The following is a 25,715-nucleotide window of genomic DNA, read 5'->3' on the forward strand; positions in this document are numbered from 1 at the left end:
TGAATCAAGCATTTCTCATACACCAGGGCTAGTATTGGCATCCCAATGCACCATAAAGTAATGAATATATTTACTTTAGAAAAAGGATTTTTCGTTTTATGTCTGAGGAGAAAACAATTTTTATCCTTTTAGGACATATTATTGAGTTGTTGTGATCTATGTGTCAAAAAGTCAAAAATATGAAGAAGGAAGTAGGTGTTGCAATACAGTGTGCACGTTTACTATTGAACCACTTGCAGAAAATTTGTGGTCAGTCAGACGGCACAGCTTCAGATTATCGGATGTGGATGAGGAATCAGGTAAGATATATAAATCTTTTGGCTATAAGTCACTTGAAGAAGGAGTTCCTACTAGAGTCAAACAACAAATCCCGAGAACAGCTGAGTTGCAGAGATATATTGTAACCGTTCAGAATACTGCTTTGTTATGTGCTTTATTTTTAATTATGCAAGGCTAAATCTTGGGGTTTGTGCCCAGTTTTTACTCAGTCCTTGATCAGGCAAACTGCCCTCAAAGTCAATGGAAGTTTGCTTGAGTAAACATTTATTAAGGATGTTGGACCTTCGCATTTGGTCCATTGAATTTAAGGGAGTTGTTTTTACTCTTCTAATATAATTCTTGTAAATGCACATGCTTGATTTTACATTGAGTATTGTAACATGGGCATAAGTACTCACAGTATTTTAAGTGATAGATCGTGCATTATGATTCTGTTGGCTGTCTAAGGTTTTTTTGTTAACTTTACAGATCAGAGGGTCTATTTTGTTGTATAGGTCTGCAAATAATTCCCATTTGTTCTGAGTTATGTGCATGCATGAAAGGTGGGATTTATGCTAAAAAAAAAAAAAGCAAAACCTTTGGTTCTTTTCTATTTCTAACTGAACAAATCATTGTGGAAACAACATGATTTCACTCACCCAGTTAATTACAAAATACATGTTATTTCTGAGAAATGTACATAACTCTGCTGCAATATTACCCCATTATGCATGTCCATGCTTTGATTGGTCAGTATTAATTTATTAATAACTATTTTACAGTGCCCAAAAGTGACGTAAGTCCTTTACATATATATATATATATTTAGATACACATTGTTTTAAATTGTAGAATTAAGAAGAAACCTTATATTACTTAGGTGCTAAAGTCACTTAAACACTTTAAAAAAAATTACTCCTAGTCCCTCTCCAAAGGGCTTCTGACCTAAAATTTAGACAAGATACAAGTGATAGGAACAAACAATAGGGTGAGGACTAGAACTTACAAAGGAAGGTTAAACAGTTACTTAGATTTGTTATGTGTTATGTCATTGTTGAACTGAGCTGTAGGAGTGAGAAAAGATGGGGGTAAAGCTGTGCAAATAACAGATTTTTCAATTCTCTGGCAATTTTGAAAAATCCCAAAATGTTTGTTTTTTAATGTTTTAAAATGTGTATTTTTTCATGTTTTAAACTACTTTAAATACAATTATAGAAAACTTTGACATGAAAATTCATTACATTTCTTTTCAAAAACATCAAAACAAAACATTTTAGATGGTCTTTTTGAATTATTTTTTTTTCAAAACAAACGGATTAAATTGATGCGAATTCGTGAAAATGTTCAGTGTCATCAAATCTGTGTTTTTTGCCAAAAAAAAAAAAAAAGTTTTGGTTAAAAATTATGTCCAGCTCTAGATGGGAGTATTAGAAGTAGGAGGAAGGGGGAGGTGATGAGGCGGAGAGTAGTGGCATAGGGACATAGCAGGAGGGAAAGGGGAAAGACTAGGCATTAACTCCATGTTATGGGTTACACTCCACCTCCCGTCCTGTAGCATTAATCCTGCCTTGAGCACAATGGGCCTAGGTTGCAGATGGATGTTAATTTGGCTCAGTATAGTTCCACTTAAAGTTATTGCAAGAATAATGCTGCTATTATCTCAAACATTGTAGAGTTTCTCTTGGCTTTCCAGCCTCTTTGGAGCTTTGTCAGGGAGTTTGAGCAGCTCTGCTTGTTGGCCTACTTCAGAAAACCTAGTGACACAAAGCTTATTAGAACCTGAGAAAGTATAACACTAGGGCCTGATCCTGTTCTCAGTGACACTGATTGATGGAAAAAATCCTATTGACTGGCAGGGGTGGCTCTATGTCTTTTGCTGCCCCAAGCACGGCAGTCAGGCGGCTTTCGGTGGCACACCTGCGGGCGGTTCGCTGGTCACGCAGATTCGGCGGCATGCCTGTGGGAGGTCAGCCGGTGCCGCGCCTTCAGTGTCCCCGCTGCCGAATTGCCGCCAAAGCCGCGGGATCGGTGGACCTCCTGCAGGCATGCTGCCGAAGGCAGTCTTACTGCCGCCCTCACAGCGACTGGCAGGCCACCACCCATGGCTTGCCGCCCCAGGCACGTGCTTGCTGCGCTGGTGCCTGGAGCCACCCCTGTTGACTGGATCAGGAGCAGGATCAGACAGCTCATTTCTGATTGGCACTGGGTCACTTCTCCCCGTTCCTTTAGAAAGTGATGTCTTTTTCTGTTACATTTAAAAACAAGTTAGTTTTAGGGCATATTGTATGACTTTGAATTTAATCATTTTTAAAGATACAGGGGGAAATACTTTATTTTCTTTTGGCCTACTGTGGTTTACTCTAAATTAGAACATAATTCCCCATACGGGGAAAACAGCGCAAGAAGGCCAGAAAACAGATTCACACACTATCTGGTCTGCTCATTTGTAACAGTTTCTCACCCTATAGAATCATGTATTCTGCTTAAGGATAATTGGCGAGCTCTATCTGATGTAGCTGTATCTGTGTCGGTCGCAGGATATGAAAGAAACAAGGTGAATAAGATAATATCTATTGGACCAACTTCTGCTGGTGAGAGAGAGAGAGAGACAAGCTTTCTACCACACAGAGCTCTTCTTCCTGTCTGGGAAAGAAACTCCCAGCCTCACAGCAAAATGCAAGGTGGAACAGATTGTTTAGCATAAGTAGTTAGCATATATTGTAAGGGACCATTCCAGATAGAGTGGGCTGTTAACACTTCTGCAGTCATAGGACAAAAAGAGGGGGTTAGTGGGTTACAGATTGTTGCAATGATAAGCTATAGATCCAGTGTCTCAGTTCAGTCCATGATTTGTAGGTATATTACAACAATCTGTAACCCACTAACCTTGAATGGTCCCTTTCAGTATGTGCTAATTACTTACGCTAAACAATCTGTTCCACCTTGCATTTTGCTGTGGTGCTGGGAGTTCCTTTCCCAGACTTGACTGAGAGCTCCAGGTGGCTCGAAAGCTTCTCTCTCTCACCAACAGAAGTTGGTCTAATAAATTTTTTATTAAAGTTAATGTTAAAAAAATTATACAATACATAGGTTGGGAAAAGAGTGTCTGTACATCTGGGTATAGTGCTTAGATTATCCACAAATACAAAGTTTGTTTTTAAAGTCATATGACACATAGAGTACATAATCAGCAATAACCCAAATTTAGGTGAATAGATTTAACAATACAGTTTAGATATTAGAATTTAAATACTTGGGTACATCACTCATGAAAAGTTGTACAGAGATTTGGTTGTGGAAAGCAAAATATATCAATGAGTGGAGATTGTCCCTCAGGGTACGTCTTCACCGGCAACGTTAAAGCGCTGCCGCGGCAGCGCTTTAACGTGGCTTGTGTAGTCACGGCACCAGCTCTGGGAGAGAGAAATTCTTTCTCTCAGATGTAAATGACTATTCACAGCAGTGGAGAATCTAGCCCCCAGTCTTGCAGGAAATGCTGAAGAGTTTGCAGTAGCTTTCTCCACATGGTACATTTGGTTGTGCAGAGTTCCTTGGTTCCTACTGAATCCCTGGAAACCCCTTCCTTGCTAAACAGGGGATAAAAGTGTGTTTGAGTGTAGAGCCAGTATGTGACATTGAGCAGAACAGAAATAATGTGCACGATGACTCCAAAATGGGTTGTTATGTAGCTCACTTGGAGTGCAGAATTCACTTTAACTCCAACCCCAGTTGTGTTATTACTGATGGGTGACTGAAGTCAGGGGATGAAACATACTAGTCTACATGTCCCAGGTCAAAGGGCAGGACTGAGGCCCCAGAGTGGGTGACCGGAATCTATCTGAATCATGCTGTTTTGTTTTTAAAATGAAAAAAAGGTTTCACTTCAGTTAAGAAGTCACTTTGAGATACAGACTGTTCTCCTGGGGTTTTTGGAAATGCCTTTTCCGTGGCTGAACTTGTCAGGACAGACATATTGACATTTTGCATCATCAAAACCACAGAGGTGGAGATTTTCATAAGAGAAAGAAGAGGAACAGCAGCTGAAATGAATTTAGAAATGGACAGATTGTAATGACATATATTAATGATATTACCTATTTTCGTTTATTTCAGAGACTCTCATACACTCTGGAGATATTGCTATCCATATGGAACACATTCTGGGTTCTGATAAAAGCAGTGAAGTTTGTCCCTATAAGGGCACAGTTTAGACCAACACAAATGTTATTTTATAGTATTATGATTACATCTATAGTTAGTCATGGCATCCTAATATCCTGTACACTTTGTTCAGTGTGCTGAATAGCTTTATAACCCATTACAGATACTGCACTGTGCTGCTAAACTTTGTGTAGCTTATTCAAAGATAAAAATGTCTCTGCAGGTAACTTTAGGGGAAGAATTCTAGACATTCAGGCTATGTCATCAGTGCAAAAAAGGTGTGTTTTTACCTAGGTAGTTAACTCCTAGCTATCTCGATGTAAAATCCCAGTGGATACAAGGCACTGTAGTTTTTATCTCAATGTAACAAGTCGAAGTCAACCCCTAGTGGGAGGTATAGGGTTGACCTCAACTAGCTATATCCAAGTAAAAACTATTAGTGCCTTATGCCACACAGACCTAGCTGGATACTCACCGGGCTGCTGTGTTTGAGTCCCAATACACAAGACCCATGTGCTCTTAAGCTTCCCTTGCTCTAAGTGCCATGTCTCTCTCCCCTTGGCCTGCCTGGCATAGTTTCTAGGCATAGGCTCCCTGTCTGTTACTCCTTCGTGGAAATGGGACCGCAGGACCAGTGCTGACATCCAGACTCCCCAGTAGCTTAATCATACCCTTTCCCGGAGCTCTAACCTTGTGGGTGCTCTGGGTTTACAGTTCACCTCTTCAGGGACACTTGATAGTGGAAGCACATAACAGACACATAGGTTTTGTAAGGGCTCCTCCAAACCAGTCACTTTTTACATTGGCTAGCATAAGAAATACACAGATCCAGATAAAACAATAACACCTGTAGGCATTTCCCTGCCTCATTTTCTTTACTGCTCTTGAGCATTCTTGGGGCTTAAGTCAGAGTCCTCTAAGGGTTCCAGGATCCCACCTCCTGCACATGATTTCTGCACATGAAAGTATGTCCCTCTGTTCCTCTCTTCTGCCTTCCTGCACATGGTTTCTCCTCTGGAACATCCAATCTTTCTGGTCACTTCTCCCTGTATTTCTGTCTCTAAAATAGCTGGTGACAGAGCCTTTCTTTTATAACCTCCTGACCTCTTTGTCAGGTGACTCACAGATCAGCCCCGGCAGGCGATCAGAGTCCCCCACCAAATGTTCTCTTGCTTAATTACCATCCCCCAATAGTTCAGACTTGAAAAACTGGTTTGCCCTGGACAATAGCCATCTCTTTATCCAGGGGGGCTCCATTTGAATGGACATTCATCAAAATTTAACAACCCTATACTGTTAGTTCTGTGCCAGGTGAAAGAATTTATCCTGGCCCCTCCTGTGGGTTTTATCTCAATATGGAGACAAAAGACAGCAGAGAAGGTAACCAAGTCTCATATTCAAAATGGAATTTGTAGTCGGACACAGACACATTTCCAGAGTACCCAGGATCACCCTGAATTCGTAAATTGTACATAAATTCCCCTAATCATCACACCTTGTCTCCACTCAGATTTCATGTTGAGAAACCACACCTCTTTGTCAGTGAAGACAAAGCCTCAACTGTGGGTTGAAGAGATGGGGTTTGACTCATACCACAGTATGGAAGTGAATGGACCTGATTTTCCATCACCTCACATCTTACTCAGTTATTTACATCTGACACAGGGGGTGTAAATGCTACCATTGTGCTGTAGTGATGTGTGACATCCACTTCACACTGGTGTGAGAGACTTGTCTATACTAGAAAAGTAGAACTGATTTAACAAAATTGATTTCAAATCGATCTAGTCAAACTGCTGCAAACCTCTAATGTGAGACATACTTAAACCTGTTTAATCATTATTGAAATAGTTCAACGCAAGCCAAACTAGTTTAGGGGTGGCTGTGTTAGGGGCTGGCACCAGTTTAAATTGTTCAGTTTTAAATATTTTAGATGACTAGTTGAAGTCCATCTACAACTGGCCTGATTATGACCAAGATAGGACTAAAGCTTATTTAGTAGACCCAGGCATACAGACCAGGCTCTGTGCTGGTGTAATAGCTGTGCTATGATCTGTTTTTAGCCTTCTCTTCCCTTATTTCTTCCTCCATGTTTTAAGGAGAGATATTCTCTTACAATCAATGGTCTATTTGATGAGCAGTAATTGAAAAGTCTGTTTGCTTTATTTGATGGTTGCTATTAGTTAAGACGTAGGGACATTTTTACTGAGCTCCGTTGTGACTGTTTTTGCCTGACTGCTAATTACTGAAGAAATTTTGTTGCAGCATTAAAACCTAATATCGCTAAACATCTTAAAATTAAATGTATAAAATACACCTGTCATAAGAGGTGTCTAGGCACATGAACATATCTTTAAAATGATACACAAACCTTTGCCAATATTCTTGCCTGATTGTAACACAAAGCTTTTCGCACATCAGTTCAGGTGAAGGAGAAAAGAAACCTCTGTAGCCTAGAAGAACTGACATCCTCCGTCTGACTAGTGCTGCCCCCAGCAGATGGGCAACTGCTTTGTGCAACAGGTCTTACATAGATCACACTGCATTCATTCAGTCAAAGAGTCACAAAGGCATAGGTAGTAGGGTCAGTATCCCAGGAAAACAGTCACAGTCATTTTACAGAGAGAAAAAAAACAAAGCATGTGGTCATTAGCACCAGCTGGGAATCCAGAAGCAGCTGGGGATGAAAATCACTCTCACTTTGAGACCTTCATCTATAAAGGGTGAAAGACCGAAGAATGGGAGAGACAACATCCGCAACGTAACTTCAAGATGTTTCCACCAACCTATCTGCAGCCCCTCTCTCATCAGGATTGAGAAGTGTGTTATTAAAATGTAGTGTTAATCCCTAGCTCCACATTTACATGGTGGGAAGTTTTGAATAATGGGGGGCTTTTATTTTAAGAAAAAACATTGCTTTTTAAATTTTTATTCCCTGCTAGTTGGCCCTACTTCCACACTTCAAACCACTCATGCTGTCGATGTAGGAGTGGGATCCTTTCAGGACAAGAAGTGGGAGGGAACAGCCCTGCTGTTGGGGATACCAAGATGATTTCCCACCTCCTTTTAGGAGGGGGTTCCAGGCCCTGGAGGTAGCTGACAGGGTGGTGGAGAGGAGGGGATGAATCTGTGTTGGAGGGGCAGGTAGTGCAATGAAGAGATGGGGGGAGGATGTTCTTGTAATAAAGGGTATTTTGCAATAAACTTGTTCCCCCTTTTCACTATCTTACGCAGGCAATGTACACAGAGAAAAGAAATTTCCTAACTCCTTGATGTCAGAATCAGGTGGTACAAAGCAGAACCACCACTCTCTGCTCTTGCCAACAAGGAACACGTGCAAAGGGAGACCGATTACACTCTTTGCCCTGCATTTCCCCACATGCAGTGAGCAATGTTTCCCCTAATTTTTCCCATGCATGTGCAGAATGAATTTTGCTACATGCACCAATATGGAGGTGATGTGTGGTGGGGTTGGAGCCGAGAGGTTCGGAGTGCGGGAGGGGGCTCAGGGCTGGGGCAGAGGGTTGGTGTGGGGCTGGAGATGAGGGGTTTGGGGTGCAGGCTGCCCCTGGGCTCCCCCCTGCGCTCTCTCCCCGCAGCAGCTCTGGGCCAGGCTGGCACCACGGGAGAGGCACCTCTCCCCACCGCAGCCCTGAGCACCTGCCCAGCCCTTGATAGGCTGCTGCGCTTAAAGGGAACTGAGGCAGTGAGTTAAGGTTTGAACATAGGATCAGCATAAAATCATGGACATTAAATATCAAAAGCCTTATCACATGTGGGTTCCATCTAGCCCGTTTCCTAGGGTTATTCCACGGCTATTCCTTACAGTGTATTTTCTAGTGCTTTGTTATTGACCCATTTTAGTAAACCCATGGGTAGGGCTATGACTATTTTTCTATTAAAAGCCCAATTTTGACCAGAGGGTTGCACCCAGCAGGTTCTCCGCTGTCCAACTGTTGGCACAGTTCACACAGCAAAGGCATGACCACAGTTCTAGTCATTAAACAGGATTCCCTTCCCAGCCCCTGCAGAGGTTAACTGCAAACAAATGTCTGGGGATTTCCAGCAGGCACCACTCCATTAGTCCTGTGAGTCCAAAGCAGATTCAGCCCAGTCTCTCATTCATGACACTACCAACCCTAGGCAGAAGTCTTCTCAATTCAGGCTGGCATGTTTCTCCCTGGATCCTATATCCCCAAACATTTCCTTTTAAAGGTCTCTTTCTACAGAAGACTGAATTGTCAGCACCAACCTGTAGGCCTGACAGATTGTACACTTCCTGCATTGCAAAGCAGTTTTTTTCCCTCGTGTATAAGGAAACCCAGTAATCCTTTACTGATCTTTCTAGAGGCAGGGTACATACACCTCATCACAGGCACTTCCTACCCTCGATCCACCCCTGACTTCTAAAAAACAAACCGTGTTTTCTGTCTAACCTTCCTCTAACCAGAGATTAGGTACACATGTTGTTTTGGAAGATATAAAAGTTACTCAGTCTGAGTTTTTAACATAATACTTCAAAAATGGCTTGGTCTGAAAACTCTACATTTGTTTCATTCCATTGTCCATTGTTCATTGATTTCATTAAGCCCAGGGGTTCTCAAATTTCATTGCACCGCGATCCCCTTCTGACAACAAAAATTACTACACGACCCCAAGACGGGGGACCGAAGCCTGAGCCCGCCTGAGCCCCTGCACCCCAGGCAGGGGACCAAAACCCAAAGGCTTCAACCCTAGGCAGGGGGCCTGTAACCTGAGCCCTTCCACTCAGGGCTGAAGCCCTGGGGATTCTGCTTCAGCCCCGAGCAGTGGGGTTCGGGCTTCAGCCCTGGGCCCCAGCAAGTCTAAGTCAGCCCTAGCGAACCCATTAAAATGGGGTTGCGATCCAATTTGGGGTCTCGACCCACAGTTTGAGAACCGCTGATTTAGCCCTTTTCATTGCCCAGATATCCTTGAAAGTCATCACTAGGACAGAAAGTTCCTCACAAATATTCCCCCCCCCCCAAAAAAAAAGATGCCTAGGTGTTGAGAATCCTCCCCAACATTCCGCTTCTTACCTTTGTCCTGCTCCCAAAAGCTGCTGGGTTCCCTAGCCACTGGCAAGTTCTCATAAACACACCCCTCATCTGGACAGAAATGCAGATGGGCTCTAACTGCCCAGGGCAGAGAGTCATTGGGCATCAGACAGCTTGGGAAGGGCGAGCAAGAGCAAAAATGAAGGAAGAGAGGCTGAGTGCTCAGGATAAAGTGGTAGAGTGACCAGACGAGGGGAAAGAGCCTGGAAGGAAAAGGAGCAGAGATGAGCTTCTTTTCAATTAATCATGGCCCAAAAAGGAAACTAGCAGTGGAGGTGCTGAGATATTACAAAATGGCGGAGTTCATGCCCCATCTCACTCTCCTTCCCATTCATGACCCAGCTGGTGTAAACTTTTCTGTCCTACAGTACATGCAACTATCCGCCTCATCCTCTAGCCCAGGGGTCGGCAACCTCTGGCACGCGGCTCGCCAGGGTAAGCACCCTGACGGTCCGGACCAGTTTGTTTACCTGCCACCTCTGCAGGTTCGGCCGATCGCGGCTCCCACTGGCCACGGTTCGCTGCTCTGGGCCAATGGGGGCGGAGGGAAGCCGTGGCCAGCACATCCCTCAGCCCGCACTGCTTACCCTGGCGAGCCGCGTGCCAGAGGTAGCCGACCTCTGGGCTAGCCAAAACTTGTAATCCTTTCATTGCCAAAACACATCCACCTACTGTTCCAATAGGTGTAACCCATTCAGTACTGGAGTGCAAACAATATTTCCATCTCAACACTGAGGGCGAGAGAGCAAGTGCGAGAGATATTCAAGGGCTTATTAAGCTATTAAATGGTTAACACAGAAAGACATATTAATTATCTCAAAAGCCTTTCTTGAAAAATAGTACAATGCTCCAAAGGGAAATGCAGCAAAAGAGAAACTGGAGGATGCACCCTGCAGAGCTGGTTTCCTCCTTCCTTCTGCCTTTACTACAAAAAGAACAGAACTAGGCTTATATCAGGAGAGGTTTGGGCTTGTTATGGGTTTTCTCTGCAACCAGGAGAAGCTAGTAGTATTTGCCGGGTATGCTATACTTACATTCATAGCACCACCTGGTTTTAGAAATGCAGCATTGCAGCTACCCATTGATGAGAATGGAAAAATCACCAAACACTAATTTGGTTGTTCTAATTTTTGCATGATGGCATTTCCTAAATTTGAGTGTTTGACTTTGCAAACGCAATGTTCTTTTAGCACAGTTTTTAATGTAATTTTATATATAATGGACTCCTGACCTCTTTCTTTTCTCTTCCTGCTGATTTTAAACAAGTTAGTTGTTGGCCCACAATTCTGTGCTACCTCTGTAGAGTGACATCCTCCCAAGAAGGTTTCATACACAACATGCACCACCTCAGTGCACTCACTCTGCAGCCAGTGTAACTGTTTGAGGATCTGCCATCTTATTACTTATTATGTTTTAAATGGCTGATTCTGCTAACTAAAGTTTCTCCTCCATGATAACTAGAATTAGTTTCATATCTCAGTGCTTTTCTCCATGGATTTAAGCCCAACAGAACCACATAAAGAGAAAGTATTGCTTATGATTGTGATTCATTTATGGCAAGTTTAGTGATATTTGGTGTTTTCTTAAAGATACAGCTCCTGGAGTCAAATGATTTTTCAGAGAATTCCACCTCTCATTTTTTAAAGTTTCTAGCTCCCATAGTTGTGGAGGAATAGTTGAAACTATGAACCCTAAAGGCTGAAAACCCACAAGGCAAGTAAAAACACAAAATGTATTATTTTAAAAAAATCTCATGACTTTTAAGCTAATCTCATGATTTTTTACATCTATCTCAGAATTTCTGAATGTTGAGATTAGCTATCTTCAGCTAACCATGCTCAGTAAAAATGCTGCAGAATGGTTCTACCTTGTCACCATCTTATTGCCCCCATGCCCTAGTCTTCCTGAAATACAAACTGCTATAGGCAACAGTACTTCAGACCCATATTTTAAATCTGCTCTAACATATGCACTGTGGAGCTCAAATGCTGTTTCGCCATGTGACCACTCTCATTTGAGCTTGGCAAACTGACGTGGGGTAATCCTGAGTGCAGATCCCTTGAGATAAATGTTGCAGTGAAGACAAGCCCATGGAGACACACCTCTGAACACTTCCAAGTAAAATTCCCCCTTGTCCCTTGGAGCAGTAGTAAATCTGCTGCTTTGATATACCTAGACTCTGGCCAATGGTGGAGGGGAGGCATGTGTGTGGAGACACATTATCACCCATTATCTGTCCATTATCACACATTTCCATTCCCTTGTTCAGGTGGGTAACCTCATTTACTCAAAGTCCGGGTAGGGCAGGTAGGGGCTTAAGGAGCAGTCTCTCTTGCTCCCCACATGAGCGTGTAGTCCAAGTCATAGTCTCACCACTCTTAACCCCTGTGTGCATCATTTTCTCATCTGTAGAATGGGATAATATGATCACAGCAGTGTTATGAGGATCTATTTGTTAGGGCTGCATTCATCATTGTACAGAGCTTGAATGCAGTGAGGGGGTGAAGGAAGGGAATGATAGGGAGCCAGTTGCAGTTCCCTGAGTCAGCTTACCGATTTTGCTCTAAAGAAAAGCTGCAGGGGGGCAGCTTTAATTTATGCAGACTTGGAAGGATTAGATTTGTATTGGTAAATGTCCGTAAACATCAATTTCACTGTACACACACAATCCAAAGAAAAATATTTCCTTCAATAATAATCAACATTTACAGATAGACAGAGTAAGAAAAATGTCACGTGAGAACTTAATAGAGTCAAACTCAGAGTGATTTAGACTTCTGAATTAGGCTGGTTACAAATGGACTAGCAAATGAATAGTAAAAACAGGTGTGATTTGTTGACTGAGGTATATTATTTTGTATATTTTGACACGTAAACAATTTGTGTTTTAATGGTTTATACAGCTTTAACATTTTGAATCTGAAAGTCTACTGCCATTCAATAATTGTCTGACATCCCTTCCCTCCATAATTTCATGCAACTGTGAACATTTAAATCAATAAAAACAGAAAAAATGCCTAAAAATAAACATTGGTATTATCCATCAAAATTATTTTAAAAATCGAATTCTGCCAGGTATAAATTTATGCCAGCAGAGAATGCAACAAAGTGAACTAAGTAGACTGAGGATCCACCCCATTAAATGTTTGTGAGGTGCTCAGACACTGTGGTTATTGGAACCACAAAAGTTACTAGATAGAGCTACTATGTATTTACCATCAATATACTAGAAATGTAGCAATTCTTGCTCTGCTAATCCAGAAACATCCCGTGGTCTCACTTTATTTCTCAACAAATAATAAAGAGCATAGTACTATAAGGAGTGGGCATATTATTAAATCTTCCTTACTTGTACACTTATCCACAGAAACTTTGCTAATATATTATGAAGAATTAAAACTGAACTACACTTGTCAACGTAAGAATATAAGAACGGCCATACTGGGTCAGACCAAAGGTCCATCTAGCCCAGTATCCTGTCTTCCAACAGTGGCCAATGCCAGGTGCCCCAGAGGGAATGAACAGAACAGGCAATCCTCAAGTGATCCATCCCCTGTCACCCATTCCTAGCCTCTGACAAACAGAGGCTAGGGGCACCACATACGTGAATAAGGTACATTCGGTGACGTATTAGCCTTCATTTTTAAAAATTCATGTTTGTTAAAATGCTTGTTCACAAACCCTTAATGGGTCTCCACTCATGCCAGGTAGTGAGGTTCTAACTTTTTGTTATTAGTGGGAAGGGGAAATTGCTGCTTTAGCAAACGTGATTTTTTGTATGCCATTGTATCTGTATATTGGTTCATATGCTATCTATTTAATTTAGTAGAAACCATCACAGTGAGTAAAAAACTACAGCACATACATCTTACCATTTCCATTTCCTTCCAAAGTGGGATTAATTAAAAAGTCAGCTTTTAACTTTTGATTTATTTTTCTAAAGTCAGAAGTTCCTGCCCAGCTTATTGCATTACAATAAGTGTGAAACTGTCACACCCCCTCCACATTCTGTGTGGGCTTAGGGTTGCCACCTGTCTGGATTATACCCAGACAGTCCAGTTTTTGGCTTCTGTGTCTAGGTGCCATTTAGGGTTCCAGGTGTCCAGTTTTCAATGGGAAAGTCTGGGCAAAAATGGCACACAAACCAAAATGGCACCCAAACCAAAAGTCTGGTTACGGTGGGGCCAGGGAAGGTGTCAGGTCATTAACCTACACCAGCCTCTGCTTAGCAAGGGCCACCTCGTACCTGCAGGCAAGCTCCTTGAGACACCAGTGAGTAATGGGGGGTGGGAGGGAGAGCAGCAAGTGATGAGGGGAGAGCCTTGGGGAGGAGAGACAGAGCAGGGGCAGGGCCTTGGGGGAAGAGGCAGAAAAAGGGGCAAGGCCTGTGGGAAGAGCCGGAGAAGGGGTGGGACCTTGAGGGAAGAGGTGGAGCAGGGATGGGGAAGAGGCAAGGCAGGGGGCAGGGCCTCGGGGGTCTAGTTACCAGCAATTAGAAAGGTGGCAACCCTATGTGGGCTACCTATATCCAGCTATCCACAACACCCCCTCCTGTGCTGGTGCATGGGGAACGGGCAGACAGGGGTAGGAACTCTGCCCTCCCAATGTTCTAGCCAGCACAGCGAGCTGGCATGAAGGGGAAAGTAATCTGTGCCAGATACAGGGCTGATGCAAATGATTCCCCACCCTGGGAAGAGGGGAAACCATGAACCAGCTTGTTCCTCTCTGAGTCACAATATGGTCCCTGGTCTGTTCCTGGGTAATACAACTATTCAGAGAACATAGGAACTTCCAAACTGGATCAGACCTAAGATCCATCTAGTCCAGCAACCTGTCTCAGAAAGTGGTTACTACTAGATGCCTCAGAGGAAGGTATGGGAACCCCACAGAAGACAGATGTGGAATAACCTGCTCCCCACATAGGTCTTATGCTGGTATCTAATAGTTATTGACTGGTTTAAGCCCTAAAGCACTAGGCTTAATATCCCTTTCAAAAGCTGTGTTGACATTAAGTGTGATAATATTTTCAAACCCTTTTGGAATCTTGTGTGGAAAAGGATTCCTTGTATTGGTTTACAATTTCCCACCTTTTAATTTCACTGAGTGTCTCCTGAGGGCTTGTGGCCCTCAGTGCTTTGGGCTTGTTCAAACAACGGTAGTAGTTAACATTAGGAAAGAAGACAGAATTGAAGGCTGCCTAACCAGAGTAGCATTGAGAAAGATACAATGCTATACAAAGCTGTGGTTAATTCAGAAGTAATTTTAGCAATGGGGTAAACATAACAAGGAAAAATACAAAATACATTTTATGTGGGTGTACTTAGAAAAATACTCCAGGCTAGGTGTAAAATACTTAAGAACAGGGCCGGCTCCAGGCACCAGGCAACCAAGCTGGTGCTTGGGGCGGCACCTGGAGGGGGGCGGCGCGGCGCTCGGGCCGCCGGGGAGAGCGGGGCCACAGCTGGGCTCGCCGCCCTCCCCCCGGCGCTCTGGCCACCCTCCCCCCTCCCCCGCGCCCTCCCCCCAGCTGCCGGGGGGAGAGCGGCGAGCCCCTGCCGGGGCTCGCCGCCCTGCGCTCTGGCCGCCGGGGGGAGAGCCGAGCCCCCGCCGGGGCTCGCCGCCCTCCTCCCAGGGCTCCGGCCGCCCTCCCCTCCGGCGCCCTCCCCCCGGCTGCCGGGGGGAGAGCGGAGCCCCCACCGGGGCTCGCCGCCCTGCCCCCGGCCGCCAGGGGGAGAGCGGAGCCCCCGCCGGGGCTCGCCGCCCTCCCCCCCGGCGCCCTGCCCCCGGCCGCCGGGGGGAGAGCGTTGCCTCCGCCGGGGCTCGCCGCCCTCCCCCCCCCGGCGCCCTGCCCCCGGCCGCCGGGGGGAGAGCGGAGCCTCCGCCGGGGCTCGCCGCCCTCCCCCCCCCGGCACCCTTTTTTGGGGCGGCAAAAAAGCCAGAGCCGGCCCTGCTTAAGAATATGAGGAAATTCAGAAGCCTCCTCTCCTACATACAAACATGAACATCATGATTGCCAAGGTTATCACTTTTAGAAATACCATTCCAAAATTACCTCCTGGTAACAACAGAGTGGTTAACTGAAACACTGATAGGCTGACTTCAGTGGCATCAGTTTAGGAAGCAGTACTTCCTAGACTAAATCAAAAGTACAGAATCTTCTCTTGACTCGGGGTCCTGTGAAGAAATCCATTTATTATTCATTATTATTAATAATATTTGGCTACCAGTATTTTTTCATTCCATCCCACTTTCATTCAATATTGTCTTAGTCACTTTTATTCAATAAGCACCAAGATCCTGCCTTTGATGCATTGCACATAATTTGGTTGGTGTCAGTCAACAAAACAGATTTGTAGTATTGAGCCTTGTTGTTCCTCCATCAATGTGCTCTGTTCTGTTCTAATTCAATCCATGTCATTTGGAAGAAGAACAGGATCCAAAAAGAACCAAAGGAAAATCCTCATCTGATGTAAACTGTCAAAGCTTCAATGATTTCACTGGAGCTATAATAATATACACTCACAGAGGATCTTTTCCCAAATCTTTTGACATTCATTTGCTCACTCATTCATGCATTTTATTAAGGATATATTAAGCACTATAACTTTCAGTCAGTCTGTTCCCAGATTCCAAAATATCAAGAGTTCTATATACAATACCTGTTCCTGCTTCCACTGACTTTAGTAGGAGCAGAATTATTAATTAATCATATTGTCATTTGAACGCTGAAGCCTGGCCTACAACATTTGAGGATAATTGCATAGGAGTCACATGACAATTGCAACAGCCTTTAGAAGCTGTTAATTGCTCAAAACTCTATATTTACTAAAAAGATATCTGCGATCCAGTTTAGTATTGCAAAAATCACCAGGTGGTGCTGTTACACAACCTCACAAATTATTTTATATAACATTGGAGCATGTTATATAATTCTGTTACATAATTATACACTTGGGGGGAGGGATAGCTCAGTGGTTTGAGCATTGGCTTGCTAAACCCAGCATTATGAGTTCAATCCTTGAGGGGGCCATCTGGGGCAAAAATCAATACTTGGTTCTGTTAGTGAAGGCAGGGGGCTGGACTCAGTGACCTTTCAAGGTCCCTTCCAGTTCTATGAGATAGGTATATCTCCATATATTAGCATGGTTCAGTCTTTGAAGAAATGTTTTGATTGTGTTACTTTAGAGATGTAGTTTCTTTATGCGGGATCTGTGGTGAATGGCAAGGAAATTTTCTTTCTCCCTTAATCTCTCTAATCAGGGTCAATTCTTGAGGCACAGTTGCTCCCTGGAAACAAGGAATTGGTTTTTGTCCTAAGATTCCTAAAAGAGGAGATTATCTGCATGCTGTTTGTCCACCTCCATTCCAAGACAGGTGTAGCTAGTGTTAAATAAATAAGCTGCACTAAGAATATATGTCACTGATTTGTTTTCCAACCGGAAGTTGACCTACAAGGCTCTAGAATATGTTACCACTAGGCAGAGGGGCTACAGAGGGGCCTGACCCTGTAAGGTGCTGAGCAGTTTCAAATCCATTGACTTCAATATGAATTGAGGATACGTACCACCTCTCTGGATCACGCCCGCATTCATGTTTCTACAAGAACAGGGCAAATTTTACTTTATACCATGGGACACAGATATTATAAGTAGGATTAATAAACGCAGCATCCTAGAAGCATTCCATAACTGTAAACCAGGGATCGGCAACCTTTGGCACGCGGCCCATTGGGGAAATCTGCTGGCGGGCCAGGCCGGTTTGTTTACCTGCAGCGTCCGCAGCTCCCACTTGCCGCAGTTCACCACTCCAGGCCAATGGGAGCTGCGGGAAGCGGCACGGGCCAAGGGATGTGCTGGCCGCTGCTTCCCGCAGCCCCCATTGGCCTGGAATAGTGAACCACGGCCAGTGGGAGCTGCGATCGGCCAAATCTGTGGACGCTGCAGGTAAACAAACCGTCCCAGCCTGCCAGCAGATTTCCCTGATGGGCAGCATGCCAAAGGTTGCCGATCCCTGCTCTAAACACTAAACACATTCTTATAATACTAATATCTACTTTAACTAACCCACAGGTGAGCCAGACTGGTTTCCAGCTATTCATTTGTCAGTGTTCAGCGAGGCCCTGGGCCTTGGCATGAGCTAGCACAGGAATTGGCAACCTCTGGCACGTGGCTCGCCAGGGTAAGCCCCCTGGCGGGCCGGGCCACTTTGTTTACCTGCCACTTCCACAGGTTCGGCCGATCGCGGCTCCCACTGGCCGCGGTTCGCTGCTCTAGGCCAATGGGGGCTGTGGGAAGGGCAGCCAGCACATCCCTCGTCCCGCGCCGCTTCCAGCAGCCCCCATTGGCCTGGGATGGCGAACCGCGGCCAGTGGGAGCCGCAATCGGCCGAACCTGCGGACGCAGCATGTAAACAAACTGGCCCGGCCCACCAGAGTGCTTACCCTGGTAAGCCGCATGCCAGAGGTTGCCGACCCCTGCGCTAGCACCTTGTCTGCCACTGTCACACCTCCCTCTAAAAATGTTAACTATTAACCCAATTGAAAGGGCCTGAATAAAGGGAAGGGGAGAGGTGGAGTGGAGAAGGAGGAGGAGGTGGAGAAGATAATAAATGGATCACGAATAGGCATACTAAAACATCTTTGGAGGAAAAAGCTTTAAGCCTATTTAAGATACAGCATCCATTCTTGGTGATGTATGCTCAGGTGGTTGGATCTTGCATCTTGCTATTGCAACTATAAACAAAACTCATTAAGCACTTTAGAAAATAGCTAAAAACTATTCTTTGGTCCAAAGGGCAGAGTGAATATGATTTAATGTGGTGGGAATGAACAAACTAAGAGTTTTATCATGTGTTAGATTAACTTGCTCTTAAAAAAAAATTCACCAAAACATACATTTTTTAACCAGGTCTAATCTCTACCATCTCAAGATTCTTCTTTTGTGGGAAAAGGTACCTGAAGCTTTTCCATTTGTCCCAGCCCAGAAGAAACCACTGAATCTATCTCACTATCATGGGAAAACTGCCAAACAGCACCATAGAGATGCTTAAGAACCAAATGCTGCAGACCACTTTGCCTGCCCTCTACTTGTTCATCTTCACCATCAGCATTCCCCTCAACTCTATCTCTTTGTGGTTCCTTTGCCGCCACTCAAGGCCTTGGACTCCCACCATTGTGTTTTCAATTAACCTGACAATCACAGACTTGCTCTACAGCATGCTCCTCCCTTTTCAAGTGGTCTACCACTTACGGGGAAATGACTGGCCCTTTGGACAGGTTCTGTGCCGCATCATAACTGTGCTATTCTATGCAAACATGCACTGTTCTGTTTTAACCATGACGAGCATCTGCCTAGAGCGCTACCTGGGAATTGTTCACCCGCTGACGCACAGGACCATGAGACCCATTAGAACAGCTCTCCTGACATGCGTCCTCATTTGGATATTTGTTTTACTGCTGCACCTCCCACTCATGAAGACAGAGCTCACCTTCCAGGTAGAGGAGCTGCAGATAACCACTTGTTTTGATATATTGCCCAAAGCTATGTTTCCTTCAAGGAATCATTTCATCGCCTATTTTGGCTCTCAAGTTCTTCTGTGCTTTCTCCTACCTTTGCTAATAATGGCATTCTGCTACACCTTAGTCATTCGGACTCTTCTCAATTCCCCTCCCACACAACTAAGGGAAATTAAGAAGCAGACAATGTATTTGATAATAGTGTTGCTTATAGTCTTTGTAGTATGTTACGTGCCCAATATTGTGATATCAATCATCCATTTCGTCTATACTACCCAAAATAAGACTGCTTATGTGGAATATAAGCTGTCTCTGGCTTTGAATAGCCTTAATTGCTGCTTCGATCCACTTGTTTATTTTTTTGGTTCCAAAGAGTTTCGACAAAAGATACAGAAGAAGCTCTGCAAATGCATGCCTGATATATTCAGTGACATGGTCAACACCTTTTCAGAACAAGATGTGCCAATAACATCCAGAGAACACGCGCCAAATAATTAAAAAATGTATTTGATCTGGAACAGATTATATTAGTCATTGCACTGAATCATCATCCAGAGATTTTAGAAGTTGTTCTATTTTAAAACATAGACTGTCAAGAGATACAGAAAAGTACACCAGGCAATATATTGCCACAACTTATTCTGGAAACAAACCAGGCACTCAGGAAGGCTCAACGTGCATGGAAAAAGGCACATCTCTTAACTTGCCAAGAACAATGCATTATGGGACATAAATTACTATAAATTAGGAACACAAGAAATGTGTCAGTGCCAGGCAGGGGCGGCTCCAGGCACCAGCGCAGCAAGCGCGTGCCTGGGGCAGCAAGCCGCAGGGGCGGCCTGCCGGTCACTGTGAGGGTGGCAGGCAGGCAGGCGGCTTTCAGCGGTGCACCTGCCGGAGGTCCGCCGGTCCCACGGCTTCGGCGGCAATTCGGTGGCGGGGACGCCGATGGTGCGGCACCGGCGGACCTCCCGCAGGCGCACGGCCAAATCCACATGACCAGCAGACCGCCTGCAGGCACGCCGCCGAAAGCTACCTGCCTGCCGTGCTTGGGGCGGCAAAAAACATAGAGCTGCCCCTGGTGCCAGGTACCTGCATTCCCTTGGAATGTGGTTCTGGAACATTTTCTAAAACCTGTTTCCCAGTTCAGCATTTCTAAAATAAATAATTGACAGCAATAAAATAAACACCACGTTTGTGAGGGGCAGAGGAATAGCTGAGCCTAAAATGATTCACATCCCTTGACTTAGGAGTAAGCAAAGACTGGTGATTAGCATCTGTAATGGGGAAAAGCCAAAAGACATGCAGACAAGGTTTAATCTGGTCATGCAAATTTTATTTCCTCCTTATCAGTATTTACTTGACTGGCATATTCAGTCTGAAAGCATAAAGTTTATGCTCCTTTTTCACTGACACTGCTTTGGCAGGCCATTTATAGACAAGGCCCATTTTACTATGCAATGTATTATACCTCACTTATGTGGCAAGACCCAGCAAAGAAGAGAACCCACCAGCAGCAGCCTACTGCTCCAAACCCTTCTGGTTTCAGAGACTGGTCTAGTACAGCCTAACCCAAACCCAAACCCAAACCCATGCTGCTCATGGATTGGCTCTAAGGGTATGTCTACACTGCAGTTAGACCCCTGGGACTGGCCTATGCCAGCTGATTCAGGTTCACTGGGCTCAGGCTAAGGGGCTATTTAATTGTGGTATAGACATTCCGGCTCAGGTTGCAGCCCAGACTCCAGGACCCTGTGAGGTTGGATGGTCCCAGAGCGTGGGCTGCAGCCTGAGCCTGAACATCACCACCACATTTAAACTGCCCCTTAGCCTGAGCCCCGTAGCCTGAGTAACAGGCCAGCTGTGGATTTTTAATTGCAGTGTAGTCATATCCTAAATTCCCCCTCCCTTGGTGTTATGCTGCAGAAACAACAGCAGCTCAGGGTCGGTGTGGGGAAGGTCTCTTGTCAGGCAGAGCTTGGTCTCAGGGGAGTTCTGAGCAGTGGTCTGCAGCTGAAGTGCTGTTAAAATTCAAAGGAAGCAGATTTGCAAGTGAGACTTCTCTCCTTAGAAGCTCTGCAGCTGAGGAAGGCACCTGTCATGCAGGGTTCCTGAACTCTTCCTATGCAGCATGTCTGCCCTGAAAGGTTGAGTGCCTCCTGCTCCTACCACTTCTCCATATATTTTATTTTATCTCCTCAGCTATTTTCTGCCCCTCCCACCCACTATTCCATCAGGCTCACTGGCTGTCCATATAAATTGTACAAAAAGGAAATTATGCAGCAGTGTAGCCCTGTAGGCTAATGCACTGTCCCGTGCACCAAAGAATACTTTCCATTCACAGGATTTTGGTCCTTTTTCTCCTGGGCTTTGGTTTTATTTCTTCAAAAATAAAGCTGTTTAACAAACGTTCAACATATCAGTTGTGTCTTTTCCCTGTCCCAGTGTCCTCTTCAGAAGCCTATCTGTTCCCCTCAGCTCTTATGCTCATTCCTAGCCTGATTCCTGCAGAATTACACTCCACAGGCCATCAACTTGGAAGCTGCATATGAACTAGGTTCTCACTGATTAGACATCTAACTATCTGATTGGTAAGTGCACATTTAGAATTTTGCATGTACACTTGCGCACACAAACTTATGGATCCATACACATTTGGAGACCGAGAGCCAAGTGTTGCTCTCATTTACATTGCAGTAAATATGGAATAATTCCACAAACTTCAAAGGTATTATTCTAGTTTTACACCAGCATAACCAAGAGCAGAATTCAGCCACAGGTTGAGACCCCTTTGACATCAAATCCAGTTGTTACTTTATGATCTCAGGGAATAGTTATAAGAAAAGGAACTGTAGCCTAGTGTTTAGAGTATGCAACTGGGAACAAGGGTTCTAATCCAAGTGCATTGATATTATCAGGCAAATCACCTAACCTCTCTCTCTCAATTTCTCCATCAGTAAAATGAGGATAATAAATTTTCGGTACCCATGAAGGGTATTGAGAGGTTAATCAATAAATGTGTTTTTCAGCCCTTTGAAAAAAATCAAAAGCTTTATTGTATGTATGTGCTAAAATGTGTATTAAGATTCTGTACATTTTTTTTTAACAAAACCACTTGCAATTTAACTGTGATAATGACACCTTTAAGAGATGGAGCACGATAGCCTGAGACTGGGTGGGGTACTTCCTTCCTGACACACTTTCTCAATAAATGAGTAGTAAGAAACAAGTAGGTCGTTTATTGAAAAGGGGGAGGTGAAAACCTTTTCAAAAGAAATGTATAAAATCTGACACCCAAGCTATGTCCTCAAGTCACAACGTTTGATCAGTCTGTGGATGATCAGAAGTACTCAGATACTACAACAAGGAGCATCACAGATTTAAAAATAGCTAGGGCTGCGTACAATTGAATGGTTGTGGTCAGATATACAAGGAGCGGGTATGACATGAAAGTGTGAAAGCTGTGGATCCAAACACCACGGCCTTTGCCGAGCTCAGGTGCTTGTCAGAGACAAGGCAGCCAGTTTGAGTCACAAGACATTGAGCCTGGGGAGCCTGCCTGGTTTTCATTGAAAGTTCTGACAGAATTGACACATTCCCATGAAATATTTCAATTCCCTCAAATCGTCATTTTCCAATAGAAAACTTTCATTGGAAAAATGTTAAACCAGCTGTACTTCATATTAGATAGCACTTCACATTGACTTCATTTACCGCTGTGAGCGCTCAGACGTTCAGCAAATCGGATCCCAGGTGTCTCAAGAAAATGAGGAATATGATTAGTGGCCATCTGTGAAAAGTCCGGTCCTTGGATTACTGCTGCAGAGACACCTTATCACAAGCGCACGTGAGAGCACGTGCTCCCTCGGACTCTTCCCCACCACTCCGTTTGCATTGGGCTGGTGAGCCTCCTCCTCCTTGCCCACTCCCCCCTCCGTATGCCTGGTCGCCCTTCCCCTTGCAGTTCGCTGCTCCCTGCCCATCTGGCCTGGTCATCCTCTCCTAGCATTTTGCTGCCCCACCCCCCAGTTTTGTTACCTGCCTTTTCTGCCCTGCCCAGAGCTCCTCCTCACTTTGCTGTTTGATAAATTCACCGCCCTGCCCCACCCCTCCCCCCACACACACTGTTTGGTACTCTCCTTCCCTGCCCAGCCCAGGTCTCCCCCTTCCCTGTTTGTTTCCTGTCTAGGCCCCTGCCTATTACTGTTTGTTCCCTGCATCCATTGCCCCACTCACTCCAGGCACCTGCACATTCCCAGCACTTGTGATTCCCCCCCTCCACTGCACCCTCTCACACCTACATCTGCCCCTCACTCCCAGAGCAGCTGGTATTCCCAAAACTGCCTTCTATGACCCCTACCTTCTTTGTTTGTTTAATTCACCCCCTCCTACCCCTCATTTTCTGATTACACCCTCTCCCCCACACATGTAGGCTAATGGGTAGGAGGAGTCACCCTCCATTTTCCCTACCCCTACCTTTCCCTTTATCATTTCTAGCCTCCCCTCAGGTATCTGTCCCGTCACCTGCCCTCAATGGCAGAGCCCAACTTGGCCACACCCAAGGTTTCTGCTCTTGCAGCTTCATCTGTGGATGGAAGGTGGCAGACCGAGGGAGAGGAACCTTTGTTGCCCCACCTCAGTTTTCTCCCCCAACCCCACTTCTGGCACCAACAGCACCCCCACTGGTGCGGCAGCAGGCACAGGCAGGGACTTCACTGCCAAGCTCCTACCACCACCACCACAGAAACCCCCTTTGGTTGGCAAAAAGAGCCCAGGGTAGGAAAAAGGGCAAGACCACCATGTAGAAGGCTCTTTCCATGGTGGCAGCTATCACTGGCATGGCCCAGCCATCGGCCATGGCTCCCCCTGCCCTCCCTTCCACCAGCTCCAAGGACGCTCGCTCCTCAGCCCCCAAAGCGTAAGCCCAGGTGGCTGCGACCCCACCTGCCGCCCCGTCATCATCTGTCACACCCCTCTGCCCACTTCCCCACTGTGGAATTGGCTCAATCTAGCGGCCAGGGTGTCTGACCAGTTGTGGAGGTGGACGTGGCTGCTCTAGCCCCTTTCCCCATGGGTAAGGTGACCAGATGTCCCGATAAAATAGGGACTGTCCCGATATTTAGGCGTTTGTCCCGCGTCCCAACCTATGTTTGGCTGGGATGCAATTTGTCCTGATATTTTGCACTCCTGGTTTTTTGGGTGGTTTTTTTCGCCCCACCGGCAGAACTCTGCTTTTTTTTTTTTTCCCCTGCCCCCTACCCCCCATGTGTCCCGATGTTTTCTTCATCCCATCTGGTCACCCTACCCATGGGGGAGGGTGTTGATTATCAACCAGCTAATCCTGTCTGTGTTCTGGCACCAGTTCAACCTCCTGAGCTCTCCCCCAGGGACCCTGGCCAGCTTCCTGTGTCTTCCCCTGGGGGAGAGTGAACAGGTCTAGTATGCATCCAGAGCCAGGCCCCTGCCTTCCACCTTCAGGCCCTGCAGAAACTCCTTTACAGTGTAGGTAGTCTGCTATGGAGCATGCTGGCACATTCCTTCCTCTGCCGGGACTCATACAACTGGCAGCTCTTTTATCTGCATCGAAGAGGTCTCTCATGAGACCCCTCTGTGCTGCTGGTCTTTTACCAGGACCTATTCAGAACCCAGAATCTAGTTTCAGTAAACAGGTCTGTAGTGGCCCCCGCTGGGGAGGCCCTCCTCACAGAACCCTCATACTTAATTCACATCTTTATGTGCAGGTGGTAGTGTTCCTCTTGGTGCACCGGAGGAGGGTCCTGGCTGGTGCCACAAGAACTGGAGACCTCCTGGACTGCGATCAGAGTGATTGGGTGGACTCTGCAATGCTCAGCTAGCTCATGGGGCTGCCCACCCTGTGTGTTCCCTGTCACGCGCTCCAGGAGATGAAGGCCTTGCCTCCTGCTTCTCCCACTTTTCTTGAGCAGGTCCCTCACCCTGGCCCATAGGCACCGACTCCATGGGTGCTCTGGGGCTGGAGCACCCACAGGGAAAAATTGGTGGGTGCTCAACACCCAATGGCAGCTCCCCGCCCCCCTGCCCAGCTCACCTCTGCCACCACTCCACCTCCGCCTCCTCCCCCTCCCCTGAGCCCGCCACGTGCCCGCTTTCCCCCCCTAGTTCCCAGCTCTTGCACCACGAAACAGCTATTTCGTGTGGCTGGGAGGGAGGGGGGAGGAAGGGGAAGAGGCGGGGCCACGGCAGGGATTTGGGGAAAGGGTCCAATAGGGGCAGGGAGGGGGCGGAGACTTTGGGGAAGGGGTTGGAATGGGGGCGGAGCGGGGGCGGGGAAAGGGTGGAGTCGGGGCGGGGGGGATGAGCACCCACCGGTGCCAGGGAAAGTTGGCGCCTATGCCTGGCCCCCGTCATCAGGCTCCTACCCCACAAGCCTCCCTGGCCACCTCAACATGCCACCTGGGCCAACTGCATAATATCCAGCCCAGTCCGCCTCTGAACCAGGATCAAAGAACATCACATCCACTTCCATGCCCTCATGTCCCACCCTGACACCATGTGGCGGGACCTGTTGCCACCTGCAGAGCCTGAGGAACCCCAGTGAGACAGTCTGTACTCTTGTTCCAGGGATATTAGTTGGCAGTTCCTCCAGGGAGCCATGAGCACAGGTGTGTATCTGGTTTGGTTCACAAACTCCACCAACAGTTCTGCGGCAAGAGGAAAGCCCTGCTTCA

General features: G+C 45.8%; 1 protein-coding gene across 1 annotated transcript; it reads left to right on the top strand.

Annotated features, from left to right (window-relative positions):
• Positions 1-248: 248 nt before the first annotated feature.
• On the top strand, positions 249-19,506 carry LOC135894564 (P2Y purinoceptor 8-like). The gene is made up of 2 exons (XM_065422693.1): positions 249-299; positions 18,401-19,506. Exon 2 carries the CDS (start codon positions 18,505-18,507, stop codon positions 19,504-19,506), a length of 1,002 nt encoding a protein of 333 aa, XP_065278765.1. The 5' UTR covers positions 249-299; positions 18,401-18,504.
• Positions 19,507-25,715: the final 6,209 nt, after the last annotated feature.

The sequence above is a fragment of the Emys orbicularis genome, chromosome 1 (assembly GCF_028017835.1).
Source record: "Emys orbicularis isolate rEmyOrb1 chromosome 1, rEmyOrb1.hap1, whole genome shotgun sequence".
NCBI lineage: Eukaryota > Metazoa > Chordata > Testudines > Emydidae > Emys > Emys orbicularis.

Excerpts from the sequence above, each read along its gene's own strand:
- LOC135894564 (XM_065422693.1), top strand. The coding sequence starts at position 18,505 with ATGGGAAAACTGCCAAACAGCACCATAGAGATGCTTAAGAACCAAATG.